The sequence below is a fragment of the Carassius carassius genome, chromosome 43, assembly GCF_963082965.1.
Source record: "Carassius carassius chromosome 43, fCarCar2.1, whole genome shotgun sequence".
Lineage (NCBI taxonomy): Eukaryota > Metazoa > Chordata > Actinopteri > Cypriniformes > Cyprinidae > Carassius > Carassius carassius.
The window spans coordinates 4,668,622-4,687,949 of NC_081797.1; the positions used below are offsets into that span (position 1 = coordinate 4,668,622).

At 37.8% G+C, this 19,328-nt stretch overlaps 3 protein-coding genes across 3 annotated transcripts; 2 read left to right on the plus strand and 1 right to left on the minus strand.

The window, feature by feature from the left end:
- Positions 1-3,129: 3,129 nt before the first annotated feature.
- Positions 3,130-5,930, plus strand: depdc7b (DEP domain containing 7, paralog b). The gene is made up of 9 exons (XM_059536645.1): positions 3,130-3,283; positions 3,371-3,812; positions 3,906-4,033; positions 4,392-4,584; positions 4,655-4,893; positions 4,980-5,122; positions 5,197-5,322; positions 5,427-5,502; positions 5,640-5,930. Exons 1-9 carry the CDS (start codon positions 3,157-3,159, stop codon positions 5,864-5,866), a joined length of 1,701 nt encoding a protein of 566 aa, XP_059392628.1. The 5' UTR covers positions 3,130-3,156; the 3' UTR covers positions 5,867-5,930.
- Positions 5,931-6,624: 694 nt separating this feature from the next.
- Positions 6,625-8,334, plus strand: LOC132124971 (peptidyl-prolyl cis-trans isomerase B-like). The gene is made up of 5 exons (XM_059536144.1): positions 6,625-6,823; positions 7,218-7,331; positions 7,405-7,498; positions 7,680-7,864; positions 7,952-8,334. Exons 1-5 carry the CDS (start codon positions 6,689-6,691, stop codon positions 8,072-8,074), a joined length of 651 nt encoding a protein of 216 aa, XP_059392127.1. The 5' UTR covers positions 6,625-6,688; the 3' UTR covers positions 8,075-8,334.
- A 490-nt stretch (positions 8,335-8,824) lies between these two features.
- snx22 (sorting nexin 22) lies at positions 8,825-18,313 on the minus strand. The gene is made up of 6 exons (XM_059535906.1): positions 18,138-18,313; positions 10,616-10,804; positions 9,769-9,863; positions 9,576-9,614; positions 9,420-9,487; positions 8,825-9,326 (listed from the first exon to the last, which is right to left on the minus strand). The coding sequence occupies exons 1-6, from the start codon at positions 18,225-18,227 to the stop codon at positions 9,133-9,135; spliced, it is 675 nt and encodes a 224-aa protein (XP_059391889.1). The 5' UTR covers positions 18,228-18,313; the 3' UTR covers positions 8,825-9,132.
- Positions 18,314-19,328: the final 1,015 nt, after the last annotated feature.

Sequence of the window (19,328 nt, forward strand, 5' to 3'; positions counted from 1 at the left end):
ACACTATTCCACTTTGAAATAGTCCATTTTAAATGAGCCTTGGCCCACAGGACACGACGGCGTTTCTGGACCATGTTCACATATGGCTTCCTTTTTGCATGATAGAGCTTTAGTTGGCATCTGCTGATGGCACGGCGGATTGTGTTTACCGACAGTGGTTTCTGAAAGTATTCCTGGGCCCATTTAGTAATGTCATTGACACATTCATGCCGATGAGTGATGCAGTGTCGTCTGAGAGCCCGAAGACCACGGGCATCCAATAAAGGTCTCCGGCCTTGTCCCTTACGCACAGAGATTTCTCCAGTTTCTCTGAATCTTTTGATGATGTTATGCACTGTAGATGATGAGATTTGCAAAGCCTTTGCAATCTGACGTTGAGGAACATTGTTTTTAAAGTTTTCCACAGTTTTTTTACGCAGTCTTTCACAGATTGGAGAGCCTCTGCCCATCTTTACTTCTGAGAGACTCTGCTTCTCTAAGACAAAGCTTTTATAGCTAATCATGTTACAGACCTGATATCAATTAACTTAATTAATCACTAGATGTTCTCCCAGCTGAATCTTTTCAAAACTGCTTGCTTTTTTAGCCATTTGTTGCCCCCGTGCCAACTTTTTTGAGACCTGTAGCAGGCATTAAATTTTAAATGAGCTTATTAAGTGGATAAAAGTGTAAAAATTTCTCAGTTTAAACATTTGCTACGTTATCTATGTTCTATTGTGAATAAAATATTGGCTCATGTGATTTGAAATTCCTTTAGTTTTCATTTTATTAAAATTTAAAAAACGTCCCAACTTTTTCGGAATTCGGGTTGTATATATATATATATATATATATATATATATATATACCTGCCAAATATTTTTTTAAAAATCTTTATTTTTACCTTTTTATTTCTAATAAAATATTTTTAAATCACTTTTATTAAGTCAAGAAAAGCCTTCATTTAGATAAAAACTATACACACATTTATTTGAATATTTATTTTTGCGTCTTTATTACTCTGCATTTTGATTTCTCAGCATTTTTTGTTTTATTATTTTGTAAAAAAAATGGGGGGAGGGGGGGGGGCCTTGCCTTTTTATATAAAACTGGATCAACATGCATGGAACACTTGAGCTCTGATGCAGGAAACTGTTTTGCTCATTTGTTCAGCATGGAGTCAGATTAATTTGAATAAACGTTCAAAGATCTACAAGCAAAGGTCTATTCATTTAAAACAGCAAAGATGCCTCCAGCTTTGTTCATGAGCCACATGTCTTGGGTTATGGCCCTCATAAATAATCCAGAAAACTTTGACCAAGTTTAGCTGACCTGAAATAACCAAAATATACAGATTAAATATTCCTGATTCACGTGAGTTCTTCTGGCTGCAGAATGCTTCACCTGCAACTTAGACACAGTTAGACATACCTGAAACCTCACCCTGCACATTCTGCCTCAGCCAATCAGCTTTGTTTTCTTTTGTTTGCTTCTGTTTGGATCCTGCATGGTGTAATTTAGCCACTGATTGGTGGAGGGGAAGTTTGAGTCAAACAGTCTCCAGACTGAGCCGTTTGTCTTTGTTTGATCTGGAGAGCACTGGGAATCTGGACCGTCCTGTGTTGTGGTGAGCGGTCGGGCAGCGGATTTCAGACTCGAGCAGTAACTGTGTGCATGTGTGTTGCTCCAAGATTTGCATCTCAGATGAAAATTGGCCTCAGATGCACCCTGGAATCAGATATCATGGGAGACAAACTGCCCCCTAGCGGTGGAAATGCAAGTGTAGGTCACAGTTTTTCAGCTCAGCAGTGCCAGAACATCATGCAAACGAATACAGATCATCCAAATGTTTGAATGAACAAGTTCTGAATCAGGATTTGTTTCTTTGATTCTTTGAATGTTTTAAATTCAAGCTACTGTTTTTATTTCTGTCCATTTAAAAGCAAAACAATTCTCATAATGTATAGAATGTATGTTCTACATTCCTTCTCTAACCTGTATTGTGTGATTGACAGTACTGAAAAAAAAAATTATGTAACAAAGATTTCAAACAAAAGGACTGCTGAATTATTTATATGCTAGCATTTCCTTGATCCTTAGACATGTAACGGTTTCATTTTTCTCTTGGACATCAAACAAAGATTTGTTTTAAAATGTTTCATTCAGGTATTTCAGCCCCTCAGGCATATGGCAGAGTTTTTGCCGCAACTATTTCAAGTTCAGCACTGAAACCTGCACAGAAAAGTTCCCTACACTCAACAAATTAAAAACAGCAGGAACCACAAAGAAAGACGTGGTGTGTGTGAGAGAGAAAGTGATTGAGGTGACCACAGAGAAACGCAGATAACAGAATGGTATATTACCAGTGTTTGATCGTGGGTCACATGTCTGCGTTCTCCAGCGAGAGCGTGTTTGTGATATGCCTGAAAGTAATACGACAAAACACATCCTTCATTTCAAATGATGACAGGAGAGATCAATCTGACATGGAAAACAGAAACAGCTGCCATGAAAGAGAGCCAGCAATAAACCTAGACAATATTACAAACTATAGAAAGACAGACAGACAGACAGAGAGATAAATAGATAGAAAGACAGACAGAGAGATAGATAGATAGACCGAGAGATAGATAGACAGACAGATAGATAGATAGACAGACAGACAGACAGACAGACAGACATAGATAGATAGATAGATAGATAGATAGACAGATAGATAGAGTATATACAGTACATAATAGCATGCTATCATTGTCACATGACCTTTAAAACATTATTGCATCATAAAACAATTATTTTATATTTTTAAAGTCTACTTTTGTGTATTTAATCATAGCAGCCAATAAAATAATGAAAAAGAAAAGAAAAAAGAGATGATTGCATTGAGGGAGACTATGCTTCCTATGCTTTAATTGTATACCGCACATTATTTCACATTTTGTAATTCTAGATACATTTGCTAGGTAAATAATTTGCATAATGTGTACAATATTTAAACTGTACCCTGCAGATATATTAGACAGTATGACAATGTGCTGTTCCAAATGCAGCCTCAATTATGTAACGATGTTTTGCTCCCATCTAGTGTTGCATCTGGGTATTGTTATTATGCACTCATTTTCACTGGTTCACTGTTAGCCAATCATGCAGAGGTCACTAATGAGCTGTTGTTGATTAATGAGAACGCTTGATGAGTCTGAGTCACATCTGCAACGAGGAAACGAATACATGGCTTCAGTTCGGGATAAGGTTGCTGCATTAAATATATTGGGGAAATTCTACAGTCCCCTCAACACGCCTCTTGGTAACATCTGTTTTATGTTTAAGGTATCGTGTTTTCATTTTAAGCACTTAATGACACAGTAAAATACAATTTTGTCTGTTTGTTCAGATCACAGATTGATCAGCAGACCTCAAGATGTACAAACCAACAAGGTTGAAAAGAAAGAAATCTGGAGCCACATTATCACTGCTCTACAAGCCCAAGTGAAGGTCAAGAAACGCAGACAGCATCTAAGATCTCATGATAACTGCTTTCTGGGCTCGGATGCAGTGGATGTCATTCAGGATTATCTGACCCAGAATAAGGTTCTTGGAGATGCCCAGGTTTCCAGAGCCATGGTTGCACGGCTGTGCCAGGTGCTGTTGGACTGTAAGGTGTTTGAGGTGGTGGGAACCAAAGTTTTGGGGAAGACCAGTAAACCAGGAGGCTTCCAGGACAGCAGCAGCAGCCTCTACAGATTCCTAAAGATGGAGGATCCGTCCCTGGACGTGCTGGAAATGGAGCTTTTCCCTCCCACTGAAGAGAGTTCGATGAACGTCACACCATGCAGGTATTTCAGATCACTGTAGATGTTTCTGATGTAGCACTGAATCATTTTATTCTAAATTTAAATTCTAATGATTCGTTTTTTTGTTTTTTTTAGGCAGGACATCCTGTTATTCTCCCATAGTACACCTGTGAAACCAGACCACGTGTTGGATCGTCTCATGGAGAAGCTGGACTTGACCGGACTTGTCGGTTCTCCTCCCACTGAATGTCTTCCTCCATCTGGTAAGAGCTTTGTTCTGATTCTGCTTATGTTTGTGGTACAAAGGCTGTGTATGTAATGGACCAATCCAATGGTAATCTACCAACTATTCTACTAACTATTTTTTATTTTTTTTTGCATATGTATGCTAAGCTTTGGCAATATCATTTACATTCATGCCAACAAAGCAATATTGAATTGGGGATAAATAATTATGTATGTGTATATATAAGTAAAAAGATGAGTCAAAAATGCATGTTAAATGAGTCAAAGTGTTGAACTACATGCAGTGAATCCAAAAAGTACCGTGCACATCAGCAGACCTTTCAAAAAAGCCTTTAGGTGTAACTTTAACCAATACTGATGTGATCTCTCCTTCAGTGATCCGAGAGGTGTGGCACGAGCAGACCGTGCGGAAGCTGTCTCAGCTCATAGATCTCCCCCTGCTGGAAGGAGTGCTGAACTGCGCAAAGATTGTTTCTCCGCCGTCTCGTGGCAGTAATAATGAGCCTGACCTTCTCTACACCAGCAACTACCTCGACCGTGAGGTTCTCAAGGCCTTCAAAGAATCACAGTGAGACCTCTTCACATTTAAACTCAAGAAATGAGGCTCCGATAGGCCTAATTTGCTTTCCTCCCCCCAGAGCTGATGTTTGGCTGTGGGTAGCCATAGACCTGCTGGATTTCCTTCCGGATCAGCTTGTGGTGGAGGTGAGCAGAGAACTGCCTACATTCTCCTGTGAGGAAGAGGATGGCCAGGGGATGGATGAATGTAAACTACTGCTGTTCCATGTGCTGGACAAACACTACGGACACATGGAGCACAAGCCTCTCCTCTGTGATAGCATGGCAGACGTCTACACTGAGATCATGAATCTCCTGAGTGAATAACGCTCCTCAATGATTAATTCTTTACAAAAAACAACTATGCTTTGTGGCAATTTTTCCTGTGTTTACCTGTATATCTAGCTAATGGGAAGTTTGAACAAGCGTTGGAAGTCCTGCAGCTGACGCTGAAGCTGCTGTCTGCGTCTGCACGTGAGGAACTGCGCAGGCTGCTGGAGTTTATGGCCACAGCTGCAGATGCTGCAAACGTCCGGCTGCACAAAGAAGTAAAGAGTTGTAAATGCATGTGATGTGCTTTTCATACATTTCTCAACCATTTACACTGGTTTTGGATTTTCAGATTGAAAATCGAATGGTTGTGAAGAAGACCTTCACCAGAGCTGTCATCCAGAGCAAGAGTCTGACCAAAGAAAAGACAGACCTGCTGATGCTCTTCATGCTCGACAACCACCAGGAGATCTTCAAGGTTTCTTTTATTTCATGAATTAAGACCGCACTGGTCAATAATGATATATCATACAGACATAATTAATTGTGGCTGTTTTGCGTCGTCATACTTGCTTTTATTAGATTCCAGGTTCTCTTCACAAACTTGTCAGTGAGAAACTGGATGACATTGTGAAACAGAGAGATCCTTCCAAAACTGGTATGATATTTACAGTGTTAATTTAGACTTAAATTAGCTTTACATTTTCAGTTTTAGTCATGTATGCACAGAAACATATTTATTTTAAAATACTACACTAAAATACTATACTGATTTGTCTTCTCTACGTATATAAGATCCCCTGTTTTGTCAGCGAGTGCCCAGAGAACTGTACACCGAGACCATAAAGGACTCCACTAAAAACGAGCTGTACTCTCTCTTGAAAAACATTGATGAAAACACCAAATATTCCCTGAAAGAGAAGAAACGGCTTCTGGCACAGTTTTATAAGGGCCATCCAGACATCTTCATGCAGTATTTTGGGTCAAGACTAAGCACATTAAACCTACTTGAAGATTGTTAACTTTGTCATGTTAATGTTTTTTTTTTTTTGTATACAAATAAAAATGTTTTAAGTGTCAAAAAAAGAATAAAGTATGTGTCTTTGAATCGTCAATAAATGGTATTCCACCTTCATAGACCTACAACTACATTACGATTCATAAATAATATAGAAAATACCCACAGAAGTGGGAATATGACACTGACATGAGTTATATATTCATATTATACACCAAAAAAAGTGTTAAAAGACGAAACACATCACCTTGTCAGATATTATTACCACAAACTCGAGATGTGAGAAACTTGTGTCTCGACTTGCCTTTTTTTTAGCATCTTAAATACAATTGTGGTGTATTTGTTTTGTACTTGAGGTACTTCTATTTATGTCGTAAGCATTTTTTACTTTATTACATTCGCTAAATGTCTGCATGCCATTACACACATCAGCTTCTTGCTTTTGTCGCGTCGTGCGCCTTTAATGCCGATACGTCTCCAGAAAACCCTGTGGCTCCGTCCATTCCTTACGCGTTTCAAACTCTGATTGGCTCTTCAATCCTTGACAGACAAACGCTCGCCCAATCAGCATCTTATGTGTCAGGACACGTCACCTAGAGCGGAGTGCGCTCCCGACGCCTGTTCTCAGATCAGTTCATCGTACGCACAGCATCGTAGGTTCCCACAGTGAGTTGATTCATTTAGCTGTTCCTGGATCAGCTCTAGCGCTCAAATATCGCCGGGAATGTTGCGGAATTCTGGGCACAGCTCAAATCTCCTCCCCGGATGCCCCACAAACCCGAATACACAATCTTCGCCACACATACAGTTTTTTGGGGGGTTGTTCATGGTGCGGATCTGCGAGAGGAGGATGAAGTTTCTGGTGGCAGTCACATTGATCGTCGGCTCGGTGATTTTCCTGCTTTTCCCGAGCGGGTCAGAGGCGGATGAGAAGAAAAAAGGACCGAAAGTCACGGCCAAGGTACAAAAACAATGCGCTGCTCTGCTCTATTCACTGCAACGCCGTGTCTGGCCTATTGCACACAAATAACACAATTCGAATTCGAATCTAATGCTGCGTTCACACTTAATTTATCGGGCTAGATTCGCGTAGCCTGGTGCTTTTTGCTTGGAAACCACTTCTTTTCTTTTTCTTGTTGGTGCATTTAACTTACCGAAGTTCGTGTTGTGCAAAATATACATAGACTGATAACACCACGCAAATGTTTTATAATTTAGTCAGAAGTATTGCATTAATATTTGTCTAATGATAAATCCGTGTTTTATGGTCGCTCATGAAGTGGATTCACCATAATGCATATGCAGAACTGATTTGTGATGTTCTGGTGTGACTCTGGATTTGGTCGTTTTCCCAGGTGTACTTTGACATAAGGATCGGTGATGAGGATGCAGGACGGATTGTCATTGGACTCTTTGGAAAGACGGTCCCTAAAACAACAGAAAATTTCCTCCAGCTGGCTACTGGGGAGGTGAAGTTTTTTTTTTTTCGCCATTCATGATTCACAGTAAAATGAGTCTGAAATTCGCAATTCTGATTTCCAGAAAGGATTTGGTTACAAGGGCAGCAAGTTCCACCGTGTGATCAAAGACTTCATGATCCAGGGAGGAGATTTCACTAAAGGAGATGGAACTGGAGGTATCAAAATACTAAAAACTCTGTTGTTTAAGATGAATACCATGTTTTATCGTAATGTTCTTCGGTATGTTTTTTGAGGCCCCGCCCGGTCCACCCCCCTGGCTAAGGTTTTTTTTTTTTGCTTTAAACCCTGCCATCATCTGAAGAAGTATTATTTGATTTCTAACACCTCTTTATGTAGGTAAGAGCATCTATGGAGACCGTTTCCCTGATGAGAACTTCAAGCTGAAGCATTATGGTCCTGGTTGGCTCAGCATGGCCAATGCCGGCAAAGACACCAATGGCTCCCAGTTCTTCATCACCACGGTCCAGACTCCATGGCTGGATGGCAAACATGTTGTGTTCGGCAAAATCTTGGAGGGCATGGTGAGCATCTCAACTTTATTAATCTGTGGAGAAGTCATGTGTGCATTTAACTCCAGTGTCTGTGCTACGTGTCCTGCTGTCTTCTAGGATGTGGTGAGAACGATTGAGAGCACAAAGAAAGATGGGAGAGATAAACCTCTCAAGGACGTCATGATCCACGACTGCGGCAAAATTGAGGTGGAAAAGCCTTTCGCAGTAGCTAAAGAGTAATTTAATTTTGGGGGGATGACAGGACTCTGGGTTTAAGGGGATTGAATTGGGTGCCACTAGAGTTTTAGTGAAAAGAGCGAGTATGTGTATGTGCTCGCTGGAGCTCCGCCCCCTCGTGGGACCATCACACACCAGTCCTGATCCGCAGAGCGGCACATCCTGGGTCCAGTTCAAACCGGCATTCCACAGGGTCAGATTCCTGACCCACTCCAACCTGCTTTTGTAAACAAATCTTCAATAAAGGATCCAGGTTTTCTTAATGCTGTTGTGTTGCTTGAATGAACGCCTCGTCTTTTTGACCGTGAACAAATCAGACACTCTCTTTTTATTCAGTAGAAATACTTTTAATAAAAATGCTTAAGTTGTTTTATGCTACAGGTAAATATCTTGGCACAGTAAAATATATATATATATACATATACATATATATATATACATATATATAATTATAATGAACACATAAAATGAATGCAAATAAGAAATGAAGTTTAAATGTAATATTTTTAGGACCATTAAAATTTATGACAACAAAAATATGCACAAATTAGATTTTGGTAAAGGAACAAAAAAAAATGTATAAATCAAATTAAATACAACATATTGCAAAGATATATGACTGCATCTGGATTTTATTTAAATTCCTATATTTTTGTGCCTTATATGTTTGGCAGGGCGTCTAAAAAAAAGGAAGAGAATACTAAAATGCAAAAAAAAAAAATGATTAAATGTCTTATTTTTAGATCATTAAGATTTTTGCCCAAAAACTAGATTTTTATATGGTGAAAATAAACTAAAATGATCAAATTAAATTCAGTACAACGACGAATAATTGCAGTTGTACTTTAAATATTTACATTTAAATCTAATTAATGTGCATGGTAAAGTTGGCTGTCGAAATAGTCTTTTATTTTTTTAACCAAGCTTTTGAGATGAAAATGACCTAGACAGTTTTTGTGAGATTCACATGATAAAATATGACAAGCCTATTGTTGAAAGATTCAGTCGATATAAACATGCGAAGCAGATGGAGTTGCCAGGCAACACTGCAGTGACTGCACTCATTTTCTCTGTGACTCTGGCAGTGAGCTGATATTGCTTCTGTTTATGGTAATAGTGGGGATTTTGGGATGCACGGGCAGCTCTGGTGCACAGGTGAGGCTGCTGGGTTTACCGCAGCTCTTTTTGAAACTCACTCTGACGTCTCTGGGGTACAAACCCTGCAGGATGCCGGCCACCACGATATCAGGGAGGTCTGGGGGAAATGACAACAATAGAATGTTCCATTTGGGTGTAAAGAAAAATACATTTCTGTAACGACATAATCGCAGTAATCTGTAAGGGTTACCTGATCTGGATTCAAGCTGGTATGGGTCAGCAGAGAAACCAACTACTCGCTGACTGAATAACTTAAAACTACAGGAAAACAATGTACAATGTTCAGAATCAGTCGATTTAAATTTGATTCCATGTTTATGAACAAAAGAGATGAGGATGAACATACCTGTATCCCTGCTCTTGACAATCATCTGATTGGTTTTCACTGAAATATGACGATTACGGAATTAATAACAAGCCTGAAAGCACTTTATATTATTACTAGATTACTTATTGTTAATTCATTAGCTGAATTTCCATAGTAAATATTCAGATGCATTGCTAAATTACAGTTATGGTGCTCCGGTGTAAATACATACTCAGAGCTGCAGTTCTTGCTCGCCGAATGAAAATGTTTGACCTGCAGGAAATCCAGGAGTTCTTGAGGAACAGCGTCAGAACGATACAGAATCTCCTGCAATTGGCAGCCAATTAAAAAATTACAACCTCAGTTTGACATTATATTAATATGATGATTGATATATTGCAACATATTTGAATACATTAACATATACTTTCACACACTTTAACAAGTTCAATAAGATAAGTTCAATACTACACACACGCGTGCACACACACACACACACACACATATATATATATATATATATTTATATATATATATATATATATATATACAGCGGGTAAAATAAGTATTGAACACGTCACCCTTTTTCTCAGTAAATGTATTTCTTAAGGTGCTGTTGACATGAAATTTTCACCAGATGTCAGTATCAGTCCAAGTTATTCATACATACTGTATATATGTTGTACATATAGTGTTTGGTATATGATTTTTCTGTATATGATGAATATAGGTTAAAAATCTGCTTTATACAAAAAGATTGTGTGCAATACAGTATCCCATAATATGACCCTTAATAAGTACTATTTAAAAAATATATTATTGTAAACTATTAAAACTATTTAAAAAAAATTGTGGAAATTGAAATAAAGTTGAAATAAATAAAGAACGTTGCAACTACTAAAATGTATATAGAAAATGAATAAAAGCTAAATCAAAATAAAATCACAATAAAATGAATAATATAAATAAATTAAAGTGAAATAAAAAATATCACACACTGAAATGACTAAAACCTAAACTTAAAATAATAATAAATCAATATAATATGATAACATGAAATAAACACTAAATATCTCTACCTGGATGTAGTCCTCCAGTTCCTGTCGTCTTTGCTCCAGTGGTTTGGTTCGCAGGTGCTGGTTTCTCTTGCCGGGGAAATCAGGAGCTCGCAGAATCTTCTTCAGCTTCCGGTGGAGCATCTGAAAATCACAGTGTCGCCGCAAAACAAAGTGTTTCCTTCCATTAAAGAGAATCTCCAACCTGAAGAGCTGAAAAAAACAACAACATAAAACCTTGTCATAAAACACTCAGAACAGACTTCTATAAACCTTTGGAGAGTGTAGTGACAGATTATTCGCCAGCAGGAGGCGCCAAAGCGTCTGCGGATAGTGTTGCATCAGCGCGCCCTCTAGAGCTCTAATGCTGTTATTACAGGCTAAAACTTTAATATGAATAAACAATCATTCAGAAATACCAAAGTCTATATACAGTGAATGACCTCATCAAACCCACACACATATAACTGTGCAACAGTTTAGTCATATATCGTTAGCAGAAGTCATTTTTTGGCCAAATTGAGATATCTGCCTAACTTTACTGTCCTACCACTGCTGCATCATCCTGCCTTTCTGCCTATGTCCTCAGCCAATCACAACACTTATTAGAACCCAAAAACATTATCTGCCTAAGTCATCTCTTTGACTTTTTTGATACAAACAAAATGGCAGAAAACATGGGAAAACAGACTACTGACTGAAGAGCATAGAACAAATATCTTCAACAATTTTGGTCCATGCCTTTCTGGGAGACACGCAATCTGTATATCCAGACTCTAGTCCAAAATGTGCCCAAAAACAGAAGAAAGGTGGTGTTGCATCAAGGAGAACAACGTCCCTATTATACCACCTGCAACTGGCAGATAGACGTAAACTACCTGTGTGTAAGAATCTTTTCTGTTCAACACTTGGCATCGCCCCCAGAACCATCGGATCATGGTTAAAATCCAAAACTGATCCATGTAAACCCAAGATCAACAAGACTGGCCCATGTGTGCCTATATCAGATGTTGACCAGACCTTCCTGAAAGAATGGCTCTCTGGACTGCCTACAGTCCCATCCCATTACTGCCGTCAGGTTCCCTCCTATCAGGAAAAGAAGTTCCTGGAGCCGGGAACAGTTCTAAGTGATCTAGACAAGGAATATCAGAAAGCTGCTGGTGAAAATGGAGCGCGTGCTGTGAGTGAGACATATTTTCGAAATGTGTTCAGTGAGCAGAATTACTCCGTGTTCATACCAAAAAAAGACCAGTGTGATGTGTCAGCGCCAAGTTAGGAAATACAGATCAGGATACCCTTACTACTCACTTGAAATTAAAGGCTCAGGCTCAAGCTGAAAAAGCTAAGGATAAAAAGGAATCCAGTGACAAACTTTCAGTGTGGACAATGGACCTTCAATGCATTCTTCTGTGCCCCAAGACGAAAGCAAGTACAATGTATTACAAAACTAAATTACAGATGCACAACTTTACTTGCTTCAACATGAACAACAAAGATGGATATTATTACGCTTGGGAAGAGCATGAAGGCTCCCTCAGCAGTGAGGTTTTTGCTCATCTGCAGTCCAAACACTTCGAATCAATCCTAGAGGCCAACGGAAACATTGAGAAAGTCATTGTCTGGAGTGATGGCTGTGGATATCAAAATCGGTGTGGTGCCATCAGCAACACCTACCTTCATCTGGCCATGAAGCATGGTGTCACCATAGAGCAAAAGTTTCTGGTTGCTGGCCACACACAAATGGAGTGTGACTCCATGCATAGCCTCATTGAGCGGCGCATCGTCAAAGATATTCACACTCCACGTGATTACATTGTCATCTTTGAGACTGCACGAATACATCCATCCCCATACACGGTGACCCAGCTATACCACAATGACTTCATGAAGTTATCTGGGGCCTACATCACCAATATTCGACCAGGTAAAAAAGTTGGTGACCCCACAGTCCATGGCCTCCGGGCTCTCCAGTACTTGGCTGATGGTCGAATCCGGTACAAGTTGGATTTTGAGTCTGAATGGGAGGACCTGCCTCAGCGAATCAACATCCCCAAAGAACCATTCCACTGGGTCCCACTCTTTCCTGCCCAACTGCCAATTACTCTCAGGAAATTCAATTACTTGCAGGCAATGAAACCAGTACTATGGAAAGAGTAGCGAACCAGTACTATGACAACCTCCCTCATCAATAGACAGTGTGAAAATGAGTGTGCACAACACCTGAGTGGAACTTGGTGGGAAAGAAAAACAGTGGTTAAGGTTAAACATTAAGAAACAACTTGGTTAGGGTTGACAAGTTACACATCTTGGTTATATTTAGGAGAAAAAAAAACTTTGGTTTTGTTTGCACAGCACCTAAGTGGAACTTCGATTAAGGGTGGAAAAGGAAAACAGTGGTTAAGGTTAGACATTAATAAGAAACAACTTGGTTAGGGTTCACAAGTTACACATCTTGGTTATATTTAGGAGAGTAAAGCAACTTTTGTTATGTTTGCATTTTTTATGTAAGAGAAAAAATGCCTAAGTCATGGCATATTCTGCCTAAGTCACTTTTATTGGTTAGGCAATTGATGATGGATCTTTTTCTTTTTGCATACTTGTTCACACATCTGGTTGAATGTACTGTTATAATAACAATACAAAATAACAATGTGATTTCTAAAAAATGTGTTTTTTCTTGTTTACCAAAAACATTGAAATATGACTTAGACAATTATGCTATGAGCTAACGATATGTGTCATATGAGTTTACACAGGTTAAATCAGCAGCACAGGTGTGGCCTTCTTCAGAATCAGGTAAGATCACACCCTGAAGCTTTGAGTGTCTCTTTAGAAAGACTCGTGGGTCCTTATTGTCCACAACACAAAGAAATACAACGTGACAGAACAGCTGTGTCTTACTGTGACATAAATCTGAACTCCATGTGAGTGAGCTTTCATGGAAAATTAGAAGCAATTGGGAAATCAGAAAACATGATGTTGATTTCATTTATTTATTGACTTTATCACTCTGAGAGGAGAGATGTTAAAAAATTTGAAATAACTATTACAAAATAACTATTTCTGAAGTGAGGTCACATGACTTAAATTTTTGTGCTGGGTGATTATATATATATATATATATATTTGTTTATATATTCAATATTTATATATAAATTATAGGAGTATAAGTATACAGTTTTTTTTTTAAATGAATTCTGTATGTGTGTATACATAATAAATACACACAGAACACACACATATATTATATAAACACATTTTTTATTTTGGATGCAATTAATCACGATTAATTATTGCCCAGCACTACTTTATTTTTACTTTATTATACTATTTTTAAAACATAGTATGCAGAATTGAGTGTATATACTACACAGTATGCATTGAGTTAGTACTCTTTTGCCAGTGTAACCTGTGTGTGTGTGTGTGTGTGTGTGTGCGTGGGGTTTGGCCACATTGTGAGCAGATCTGAGAATGAGCAGTTTCCCGTTTTCCACTGATAACAAAGGAACACAGAACACTCAGTTCCACCAAATATTTCCAACCGTGAGATCAATCTTTCGCTTCTCAACACCTCAGATATTGTTCACACTAAATCAGAGGCTGAGGGAGAGAGAAATAAAATGATTGTGGTTCAAGCATGTTTTGACAAGTCGGTGCTCAAGCATGCTCAACACGGTGATGGGAACTATCTATGCAATGTTGTGAACTGAAAAACTGACAAAACCAATAGTTGTTCAAGAATTTAAAGGGACAGTTCACAAAAAAAATAAAAATGCCAATCAATAAGAGTGAATGGATTGTCGATATATATATATATATATATATATATATATATATATATATATATAAATAATCTTTTTTTATGAGTAATATTTATATACATAAATACATTTTAATAAAAAATAATATATTTTATGTATTTTAATATTAATGGACTTTTCCATGCTACATTTATTATGTTACAATATTAAATGTATTATAGTATGTAAATTATTAAGATATTATTATTATTATTAAAGACAGAGTAAACTACAGAATTTCCATTTTTAGTTGAACTGTCCCTTTAAATCAGTGAATGCTACACAAGCTTTATGGGTAAAGTGAGTGAGTGCAGGCGGGTGGAGAGCATTCCTGGTTAACAATGAAAACACATTGGGCACCAGATTGTGTCGTGTTTATCGGGGTCACGAGGACTCGATTTAAACCCAGTTTCTCCCTCTCTCGATCTTATAGAGCTGTCATTGTTGCTGATATTTCCACTAAGATGAATAGATTTCCTCTCTTTCTCCATTCATCTCCAGTAGAGTAATACTCATCTCTCTCGACTGTGACCTCCGACCTGCATTCTTCTGAAGTTCTACAGCTCACTGTTCAGAGATGTTTTCATGGCCTGCTCAGTCTGACAGGTGTGAGTGTGCGCCTGGCATTACAGCTTTGACTGACATCAGCATGTTGCCGTGTGGTTGTGATTCAGCTGTGATTTAGCTGTTCTACTTTTAGCATCACACACAAACAACTGCTCCCGTTAAACCCTCTCATTCAGACTACAAAAACTCCTCATACAGCTCCACATTATCCGATTCTGATAATAAACTGGACAAAGCCACTGATGGGAATGATGTAAGTAAAATGAGTAAAATGCATTTGATTTGGCTCCATCTGATCTGATAAATTAACTAAAACTGCATCATGTTATCTAGACGACACACAAAGCACAGTGACTCTCTTTCCTTCACTCTTGGCTGGGTCGGTTTTGGTTGCAGCTGGACAGTCCTACAGAACTGCCTCAGACTCCATGCAACACACTGGTTCTATTATTTATCTATGGAAGCTTATTTCCGACACAGAATAAAAAATATAAAAAAGGTCATTGCAAATTTTTATCTCACAATTCAGAGTAATTTTTTTTTTTTACAAGTGCAATTTCTGTGATTTTTTTCCCCCACTGAATTCTGAGTTCACATTTTAGAATTCTCAAAAAAATGAAAAAAGTAAATCTTGGAATTCTGAGTTTACATCCCACAATTCTTTTTTTTTCCTCGCCCAAACTTTTTGACACCTAAACTGACAACATAAACATACAAAATTGCGTGGAAGAAAACTCAAAATTGCAAGATGTAAACTCAGAGTTCGATGAAAAAAGTCAGAATTGAGAGATATAAACTTCACAATTCTGAGAAAAGTCTGAACTGCAAGATGTAAACTTAAAATTCAGAGAAAAAAAGTTATAATTGTGAGATTTAAACTGAATTATATGAAAAAAAAGTCTAAATTGCGAGAAGTAAACTCAAAATTTTGTGAAAAAGTCAGAATCACGATATTAACTTTGCAATTCTGAGAAAAAAAGTCAGAACTGCGAGATAAATGCGCAATTGGAAAGATTTAAAAAAAAATCACAACTCTGAAAAAAGTCACGAGTTGCGAGATGTAAACAAAGTTCTCAAATAAAAAAAAAAAATTAATGGCAAGATGTAAACTTATAAATATCTGAAAAAAAGTCACAACTGGGAGATGTTAACTCAATCATAAGATATAAACTTGCAATTCTGAGACAAAAGTAGAGTTCTGTGTAAAAAGTCTGAATTACAAGCTTGCAACTGCAAGATAAACTGATATTTCTGAGAGAAATCTAAGAATTGTGACAATTCTTTGAAAAAAAATGTAAATCGAAAAGTTTTTGTAACATTTTTATTTTGCACTGCTATGAATGGAGTCAAATCATCCAGAATCAAAAGTAAAAACATTCAAATCTCTTGTTAACATGAGTCGAGATGTTTCAAAACGCTTCAAGTTGAACATGTCCTGTCATATTCCTGCTCCATTCATTCCTGTAAGTGATGACAGAGTAGAGCTGCTGGGGTGCATCTCTTCTATAGAATTGCATATTTCATCATTTTTCCTTAGGCGTTAAAGGGGTCATATGACGTTGCTAAAAAGAACATTATTTCGTGTATTTGGTCTAATGCAATGTGTTTATGTAGTTTAAGGTAAAAAAAAAACATTATTTTCCACATACTTACCAAGCTCCTCGTTCTGAAAAGCAAGGTGTGCTCTGATTGGCCAGCTATCCAGTGCATTGTGATTGGCCGTATACCTAAAGCGTGTGACGAAAATGTCATGGAAAATGGACAACGAAACACTCTCCACGACATGTCGGAGGCAACAGTGAGAATAAAAGTTACGCCTTCTTTCTTTGCGTGTACATTTGTGCGGCGTTATGCTAATCTTCCCACATCTTGACGTAGACATGTGGGGGCGTGTTAGAATGAGCCGTTTTAGGAGGGCGTGTATGAGTCTAAACTTCGATTTGAGACTTTAGTCTTTACAAATTTACATATCTTCTTTATGCACCAAGAGCTTGTAACACTCCAAAGAGAAAGGAAAAATTGAAATAGCATCATATGACCCTTTTAAAATTGGCTGAAGACACACCTTTGAGGGAAGCACTTAACTAAATTGTTACCTTATATTTTATTGCATTTAAAAAGTCCTTTGTCTATTGTTCCAGTACTCTGAAATGCATGAAAATTGCTTGCATTTTTTGGTTCCTAGTAATCGGAACATTGCTGCAATGCAATCAAACCTATCAACATTATGACAACAGGCTGAAAATATAAGTGCACAATAAATTACACTTTCTTAGAAGGAAGGTCATCTAAATGGAGATCAACTATGTGGCCACAGCTCTCTTGCATGTTTCCATTTCTACAATGTTACAGCCAACATTGCAATAGTACAAAAAATTTTACATTGCCACCGTATAAATGTTTGTGTTGTCTGCAACATAGTTCTACAAAAATCAATAGCCTATAAACAAAGGTGCTTGTTCTCTTTCGTTCTTGCTGTTTGATTGGGAAAAGTTATTTTTATTTTACCTGACAGTAGGCTATTTATTTAAAAAACGAGTGCCTTAAAAATAATGATCACGATTCACAACACTGGAAAAACAGGCTTATACTGATTTTCTCACCCTCCGAATGATGCTTATCAATCCTTTTTTTTATTATCACTATCATTCAGAAATTAAATAAATTCAGAACAGGATTAGAATAAAATTATATTTTAAATAAGAATTGTATCTACAACAACAGTGGTGTTTACAACAGCAACACCACCATACCCTGTAAACTCAATAATAATAATATAATTCAGTTTCTAATTCCAGAGTAATTAAGAGTTCTTAACATTTCAATTTAAAATGGTCTGTTTCTTTTTCAAACCTGCGTCACGCATGTGCTGTTATCAATACAGAAGCATCCGTTTCGATTCACATATCAGTAAGGAGCACAGACCTGTTAAAAGCCCTGTTCCATGTGCCCCTTTATACTCTGAGCACCTGAATCCCCAAAGGTCCTGAACTGTATGGTATTTTGCGTGCACCTGTGGTTACCATAATAAGTTGGGAAGCCTCACGGAATGATTAATAATAACCATCAGCTTTCAAAATGAATGACAACTCCAAAAGCACGTGCAAAACGTCAAACGCGCGGCATAACATAACAGCCCTGAGGAACTACAAACAGAAACGAGTTTCTCTTTGACTTACTTTGCGCAATTTTCCCGTCTCGTCCACTTCCCTCGTGAGAGACGGAATAAAGACCTCGATGACCGGAGACACACACTGATGATCCAACATCTCCAACACAAGCGCACAGATCACGGACTGAACTGAAGATCAGCTCCGCGCGCTGGAGAACTCTCCAGAGCTCCTCCTCCACACACACACACACACACACACACACACACACACACACACACACACACACACACTGTGAACTAAGAGATAACATTGCAATAGGGAAAACATTGCTAATACAGGTTAACCATATATCCAGTGTCTGTTTGTTGTTTACTCGGATCATGAGTCTGTCATGAGATCTCTCATTTATAAACACTTATCATCTTTAATAAACTCTATAATGGATTTCGGAGAAGTTATGTAAAAGGGTATTTGTGTACCTATTCCATAGAGACTACAAATTAACATATTGTATTCTTAGTTTCTTATGAATGACATTGACTAAATCAATATACATAAATAAAAAAAATAAGTGTTTATCTAAATTAGTCATTCTATTTTAGGAAGGTCAAATGGTTAGCACTGGGCATCAGGACTAAACCTGATGTCCTCATTTCTTCTGGCTGACTGGAGAATAAATGATAATCACGTGATTTCCCGTGACACACAACCATTCATGCATTTGCTGCTGACTAAACACACTCGAGTCTGAAGATCAGCCACATTCCTGATGCTCAAGTGTTATCCCAGCATTCCTACTTCATCCCAATTATTTAATTCAATGCTCATCCAAAAAGAGCAACTGAACCCTGGACATAATTTAACCTATAAATTGCTGGAAAATAAACAAGCCGAACAGCTTAATGATTGATGAGTTTATAGTTTAAAGGCTTTTGGTGAAAGATTAATTCCACTGCAGCGGTAATAATTTTACCGCAGTAAACCTTCAATGAGGTCACATGAAAGTGTCTCATCAAAGCTCAGAGGAACGATCATTTACGATAAGAGCATTAAATGAGAGCTGGAGCTTACGGCACAGAACAAATACTAAAAGAGGGAAGACCTACAGGATCACTTCCTTTTTTAGTCCACTGTGTGGATGTGGATCTTTTGGCTCAAAGTTTCACCAAAGACAACTATTAGGAACTATTTTATGCAACCATGACCAGTTTTGCTATCTATCTATCTATCTATCTATCTATCTATCTATCTATCTAT